This window comes from Corapipo altera, unplaced genomic scaffold (assembly GCF_003945725.1).
Source record: "Corapipo altera isolate COAL_440 unplaced genomic scaffold, ASM394572v1 61129, whole genome shotgun sequence".
NCBI lineage: Eukaryota > Metazoa > Chordata > Aves > Passeriformes > Pipridae > Corapipo > Corapipo altera.
The window spans coordinates 736046-742544 of record NW_020884955.1 but is presented as its reverse complement, the minus strand read 5'-3'; the positions used below and the strand labels follow the sequence as shown (position 1 = coordinate 742544).

Sequence of the window (6499 nt, the reverse complement as noted above, 5' to 3'; positions counted from 1 at the left end):
CCCGCAGGCGGCGGCGCGCGGGCGCGGGCCCTCCCCAAGGTCGTGGACACGGGAGGGGGATTCTTCCTGGAACAGGAGGAGGAGGACGAGGAGAAGAAGGAAGAGGCCGGCGCCGGCGAGAGGATCGTGCACACACCCGGTAATAAAAAAAAAAAAAAAAAAAAGAAAAAAGAATTTAAGAAGGAGCCTGTAGGGAGCGGCGGGGGAGGCGGCGGGAGGAGGCGTCGCCACCGCGTGCGCGGGGCTGGCGGGGGAGGGCAGGAAGGCGCGGGGGCGACAGTGAGCCGGCTCCGGCCGCGCCAGCAGGGCGGGATGGATGGATGGGCGCCCTTTTTTTTTTTTTTCCCGGGTGTTTTTTACCTTCCTTTCTTACCGTCTTTTCTTTCTTTTTTTTTTTTTTCTCCTTTTTTTTCCTTTTTTTTTTTTTTTTCCTCTCTTCCTCTTTCACACGTTTTTGTGGATGTGCTCGATTAGTGGCGCGTCCGATTCTTTTCAGCATTAAATCGGCTATAGCATTAAATCGGCTCGGTAATTAAAAATGAAGAATTTTAAGCCGCGGAAGTGGGACACAGCCAGTGCCCTTGGGTATAGCACGTTTTTAATTTTTTTTTTCCCCCCTCTAAACGGGGAAATTAGTTTTAGAATTACAATTTTTAGACCGACGTTACAGTAAACCTGCGCGGCTTCGTCGGTTCTGGGAATTTTGGGGTTGATGTGGTTTGTGCCAAAACCGGAGCGCTGCTGCAGTGCCAGCTTTTATCGTTATAAAACGTGCTGGCGCCAAGTTACCGATCGTTCGGTGGAGGATTTCAGCACGTTGCCTTGCGATATTCTCCCCCCCAAAAAAGCAAACGGAGAAGTAAGGGTCCCAAAATAGATCCACTTTCTTCTCTGGGATTGTCTTTGTCTTGCTTTGTTCTGCTTGAATCAGCTGCGGGGCTGTTGGTGCAGTGTATCTCTTTGTTAGAAATCAGCACCAGCTTTCATTAGCAGTGTAAACAATTAGCAGCCCTGCTTCTTTTGATGGGCTAACGTTTAACAATAAATTAAAGTAGATCTGGGATGCCTTTGCACGGGGGGGGGGGATATTTTTTGCTGTGTAATTCATAACGTCATTGTCTTAATAAAATGTCTTCGTGTTCGGGAGCACTGCCTTAAATGATGGAATGTGATGTAAGAGGATGAAATGACTGTGTGAAGTACTGAGCATCCGGCTGTCGCTAGTAGGACGGAATTTACATAAAATGTCGACTTTGCTGGATCGGATCTGCTATAAATGCAAACGCAATTAAAATGTATGGTGCTGCATGTCAACCATTAATCTTCTGCTTCAGGTGTTCTTAAAATTCCACAGCATTGCCTTACTTTTGGATCTCGAAACTGTATAGAAATGTGAATTTTTTGCTAGAACTCCAATGTTACCGTTGAAAGAATGTTCCTTATAGCTGTTGTTCTGTGAGTCGGTGTTTCTTGGTGTCCCATGGAACATAAAGCAGATGGTGATGACGCTGGAGGTGATCCGCCCGTTGAGGATGCGCCCAGAAGTGATGGCTGGCGCTGAGATGAGTCTGGGCTTGGAGCAGTGCTGAGAGGGCTTGGGGAGAGGATTGTAGTGGAGCTCCATCCCCATTCCACTCCTAGCAGCTCTCTGGCCATCCACCTCCGTTTCTGCCAGCTGGAACGGACAAGAACCTTGCCAACTGCCCCAGGCCTCCACTGAGCACATTTAGGGAGAGGCAGGTGTGGCTGAGCTGGGAAAAAAACTGGAGCAGGGCTGAGAGAACTACGATGCCAGCGCAGCTCCTGTAGTTTCCTGCTCTAGCCACCCTCTTTAAAATGCATCCCTTTCTTTGCTTCCTCGTGTTCTTACCCGCATGTCCTCTATGAATGAGGACATATTTTTGGGAGGGTCAGAACAGAGGAAGTGGAGAGAGGGGATATGAAGTACTTAGTGGGGAGATGGGATTTTTTTTTTTTTTGACAATGGCTAAGTTTAAAACAAATGTGTGCATTTGAATGTTGAAATCAAGTTCTTAAAAGTGAACTCCCGAACAAGAACAGAAACGTACCGGCAGAGATGGGATTGTATGGTAACAGGTTTGAATTTGTACTGTATCATTCTGGAAAACTTATTAGAGTGAAACTAGTCTGTAACATGCTATAATGTGAATTTTAGTAAAACTGCCTATAATACCAATTCTAGATGCTTGTTTTTATCATTGTAGTCCCTTTAAAAAATATTTTTTTCCATTAGCACCCGTACTAGAATTTGACTATCTCATCTGTGGAGACTGTGGCAAAGAATTCATGGACTCCTACCTTATGCAGCACTTTGATTGGGCAACATGTGATAATTGCAGGTATTACAAATAATCAGGAGAGAGAAGCACTATTTTACATAAAAAGATTTCTGGCCATAATTCAGTGAGTTACGGTCATTCTGTTTATTAAAAAGGCTGTCATCAAAAGAGGCATTTCAGTAACTTAGGTAAAAAAAGTAAGGTTGAGTGATGCCCTGTGTGTTTTCCATTATGGAATTAAATCACAGCAGTGTCTTGTAAGCCTGCCTTAGGACAGGGCACATCAGTGGCTTTTCATACAACATGTCATAAGAACAGCTGGTGCGTTTGTCAGTGTGAAAAGTTATGTCTGGCTGCACACTACAGCCAGTTGAAAATCTGATGGAACGCAAGTACCTGCTCTCTCAAGTAAAACATGGATTAGGAGGAGCATGTTTGTGGTCCTAGTGATTTAACCTGAGTGGAGTTGGTACTTAGTCAGCATGAGCAGGCTGGGAGCACAGCAGCCAAAGGGCAGAGCCCCTCTGCGAGGTCACTGGTTGGCCTGCAGGGTAAGCAGAAGTTCGACCTTGAGCGGAAGGTAGTCTCTGTGCTCTTATCTTTAACACAGAAAATGCTCCAAAGGCCATCAAGATAACCAGGGCAATGAAACCAACTGCAGCAGCGAGCCATCCATGTGTGTAAGAGTGAATTGGGTGAATGAAAAAAAAAAAAAAGGCAGCTTGGAGTTGGTTCTGGGAGCCAACCCCTTTACTGCAGGGAGTGGCTGGGCGTGTGCACATGGTGTAGACAGTTCACAGGCGTTGCAGGCGAAGTGGTGTCTCTGGAAGTTACAGTGTAAAGGACAGGACTTAAAGCCTTGGGAGTAGTTTTCCTTCCGTCTTAGGTTCCTGCAGCTGAACAGCTGAACACTAGAGTCTCCTTGGTGAAGTAGCTGTTATGTGAACTTTGAATTCTAGTAAAGCTACGTTTACAGCAGTACTTCCTTGATGACCGTTGTTAGCACTTAGCCTTTGGCAGCTCAAGCAATTCAAGTTGCACTTCAGTCAGGATTGCGTAAAAGTAATTTTTTCCATGAACTCATAAATGCTGCTGTGGTTACAATTTTTCATTATCTGTCTGGTAAAAGCTACAGTCTTTTAAGGTCTTTCTATTACCGTTCCTCTGCCTACTGTCTTGCATTATAGAAACAAGTGCTCTGTGTTGCTAATCAGTTTCTAGGATCTAGAAGCATATGGAGTGTGTATATTCTCAGGTGATCTGTATCACATTACACATTCTTGCTCTCTTGACCATGTGTCAGGCTGATACTTATACTTTTGTCCTCTTGGATTGTGTCTGGGTTAGGTGAATACCTAAAATAATTCATACTAATTTTACGTTTCAGTTACTCCCTCTAGTAAGAAAGTTGAAGAGCCTTTCTAGAAGAGCAGGCTTCTCAGCCTGTGTTTGCTCAAATGGGAGCATTTTTAAACAGTTTCAGTAAATCTAGCCTGGAGTTTAGCTAGACTGTCGGAATCCAAAGTTATTTGCATGCATAAAAACCAGAGGGGATTAGGGCTACCTGTATTTCAGGAATGTCGAAAGGGATGGGGACTTAGATGTTAATAACCTGTGGTTTTAGGGTGTAGCTTTCTCATCATTATTTTACATCTTACAGAGATGTTGAAGATAAACATAAGCTTATAACAAGGACAGAAGCAAAAGAAGAGTATCTCCTTAAAGACTGTGACTTAGACAAGAGGGAACCGGTGCTCAGATTCATTGTGAAGAAAAACCCTCATAATTCACGATGGGGTGAAATGAAACTTTATTTAAAACTGCAGGTATAGAAACTTACTGGATTTTAGACCTCTTTTTGCTTTGTACAACTTTGGTAGCCAAAGTGGTGTTACTTGGTACCTGAATGATTTTGTGAAAGCTGTGTGTTATGCATAGCTTGTTAAGAGTTAAATGGTTGTGGTCCAGATTTTTGAAAATGTCTGTGTTTGAGAACGTTTTGAAAATGCTCGTGGAGCGCAGCTTCAGTGGGTTGCACAATTCCAAGTCATGAAGCACGTGGCCTTTCGGTGCTACTCTGAAGTGCATGGGGCAGCTGCTGCTCCCCTTGTAGCTGTGTTCACAGCTCTGCCCTCAGAGGCAGCAGGAAAAGCAAGTGGATTTTCGGATTTTTCAGGACTCGTCATTTCTTGTTCGCTACTTTTGTAGGAATGCTATTGCTTTAGTGAAATATGTGCTAAATTAGAGCTGGGTTTAACTTTATCATCAGTCCTGCCTAACCAGGGAGGTCCCAGGTTACATCCAGCTGACGCTAAAAATCAGTGTTGCCTCTTCTTGAGGAAGGAATGCAGTATTTTGTTGGTCAGGAGCAGAGGCAGAAGAAGATTGGGTTGGCAATTTGCAAGTTAGTTTACTTTTATCCTTTCGGGGGGGAAAAAAGACATTTATGTCCATCCTGTAGGTAATCAAGCGTTCACTTGAAGTGTGGGGTAGCGAAGACGCGTTGCAAGAAGCAAAGGAGCTCCGCCGTGACAGCAGAGAGAAGATGAAACAGAAGAAGTTTGATAAGAAGGTTAAAGGTAAAGGGTTAAAGTTATATACTGCAGTACCTGAGATTAAGTACAGTTTTGTTTGAATCTGTGTCTGCATCTGATTAAGGTACTGAGAAAGTCTTCAGGGTGGCAAAATGGAGTTTTTCAAGAACTAGATGAGACTAGAGCAGTCTGGTGTGAGCTCATAGCTGACTATTTTGGGCAGAGGGTTGGACTGTAGGATTGAGATCCCTTCCAACCTGAATTACCCTGTTGTCCTGTGGACGTGATGTGACAGGTCAGTTATGATGGTTCATTTTGGTGTTCTTCTAATTTTTTGGTATGACCCAGAATGTGCCATGGATTGTTCCTGTTTCTTTTGACTTGTGAAGGACATAGGTTTTTATGGCATTTCTGTCATAGATAGGCCCTTGGGTGGAGTAAATGAGAGTAGAAAATGCCTTTTCCCAGCATTGCTCACTTCATTCCCCACCACTGTCTTTACTGCACATTATCCTTGGGGTTTTTTTCCTGAGAACTTAGTATTTAGGAGAGTATTTGATAGGTGGAACTTTTCTTTGTGACCTGTAGCATCCCTGTTTCCCTTTGGGTCCACACCTGTGGGGGCAGAAAGCTCCAGCTGGGTGTACTGGTGTTGTCTGGAGGAGGCAGAACTTGAGGCTGCACAAATAACCCCTCTGGGCCGTTGGTGTTCCGCGCACAGACGCACTGGCAGCAGGCTGTAGCCAAGGTGCCAGAGTTCAGTGCAAGTACAGGCCTTAACGTGACGAAGTTTGCAGCCTGAATGGCTTGGCTCGAAATGTGACCACGTTTTGCTCTTCAGTATGCTTGCCACCCGCTTGCAACATCCTGAAGATATCTTGGGCTCTGCTGCCAGCCTGTGCGCTCTGGAGAACCTGCAGATTTCACTGCAGATGCTGCAGAGGCAACTCATATTATTGGGCATAAAGCTTAGAGAATGCCAAGTCATTTGGGAGGCTCACTGTGACCTGAATGAAAATGACTCTCTCTTGGTCATGTAAAATAAATGAGGTGTTCTATAAAAACTTTTCCTTTGCATTTCACCAACCCCTTTTGGATACCTTTGAATGGCTTCTTGTAAAAAGGCAGTGAGCAACACGTCCTTAGTCCAGATGGAAAATCTTTGCCTGTGAGATCCTATGCCAGTGTAGTTCTTAGCCTTTAAAACAGCAGACAAGGTGAGGATTGCCAGGCAAGTCAGAGCTTGTTTTCTTGCAAGAGCAGATACTTGCCCAAAATTTATGGAAGACAGGCGGCAAGCGTTTTGTCATCTGTTGGCCTCAGAAAGGTGGTTAGCTTGAGTTTTATTAAACGTTATTTAAGATTTATTAAAATCCTAACATTTTCTTGTCTATCTCTTTAGAACTGCGCCGAGCTGTGAGGAGTAGTTTGTGGAAGAAAGAAGCTACTATCCATGAACACGAGTATGGACCAGAAGAAAACATAGATGAAGACACATATAAAAAGACATGCACTGTATGTGGCCATGAATTAACTTACGAGAAGATGTAGCGTTAATCTGGGTTTGGGTTTTTTTTTTTTTTTTTGTGTTTTGTTTTTTATGGTATTTTGTATTAAAGTCAAATAAATGCTAATTATGACCAAGCTGTTGCCAAATTCTGTAAA

The 6499-nt window shown here is 44.0% G+C and overlaps 1 protein-coding gene across 3 annotated transcripts; it reads left to right on the top strand.

The window, feature by feature from the left end:
* Nucleotides 1–6: 6 nt before the first annotated feature.
* On the top strand, nt 7–6499 carry XPA (XPA, DNA damage recognition and repair factor). Of its 3 annotated transcripts, XM_027663667.1 has the most exons (6): nt 24–139; nt 475–585; nt 2255–2360; nt 3961–4126; nt 4762–4879; nt 6237–6499. In XM_027663667.1, exons 3-6 carry the CDS (start codon nt 2308–2310, stop codon nt 6383–6385), a joined length of 486 nt encoding a protein of 161 aa, XP_027519468.1. In that variant the 5' UTR covers nt 24–139; nt 475–585; nt 2255–2307; the 3' UTR covers nt 6386–6499. The 3 variants fall into 3 exon arrangements, with proteins under 3 accessions (XP_027519467.1, XP_027519468.1, XP_027519469.1); XM_027663666.1 differs by lacking the exon at nt 475–585 and having other exon boundaries at nt 7–139; XM_027663668.1 differs by lacking the exon at nt 2255–2360.

Bases quoted from the DNA above. Each gene is read 5' to 3' on its own strand.
- XPA (XM_027663666.1), top strand. From the start codon at position 2,308: ATGGACTCCTACCTTATGCAGCACTTTGATTGGGCAACATGTGATAAT. The intron at 4,127-4,761 runs GTATAGAAACTT...TCCATCCTGTAG, and splicing joins AACTTTATTTAAAACTGCAG to GTAATCAAGCGTTCACTTGA. The intron at 4,880-6,236 runs GTAAAGGGTTAA...CTATCTCTTTAG, and splicing joins GTTTGATAAGAAGGTTAAAG to AACTGCGCCGAGCTGTGAGG.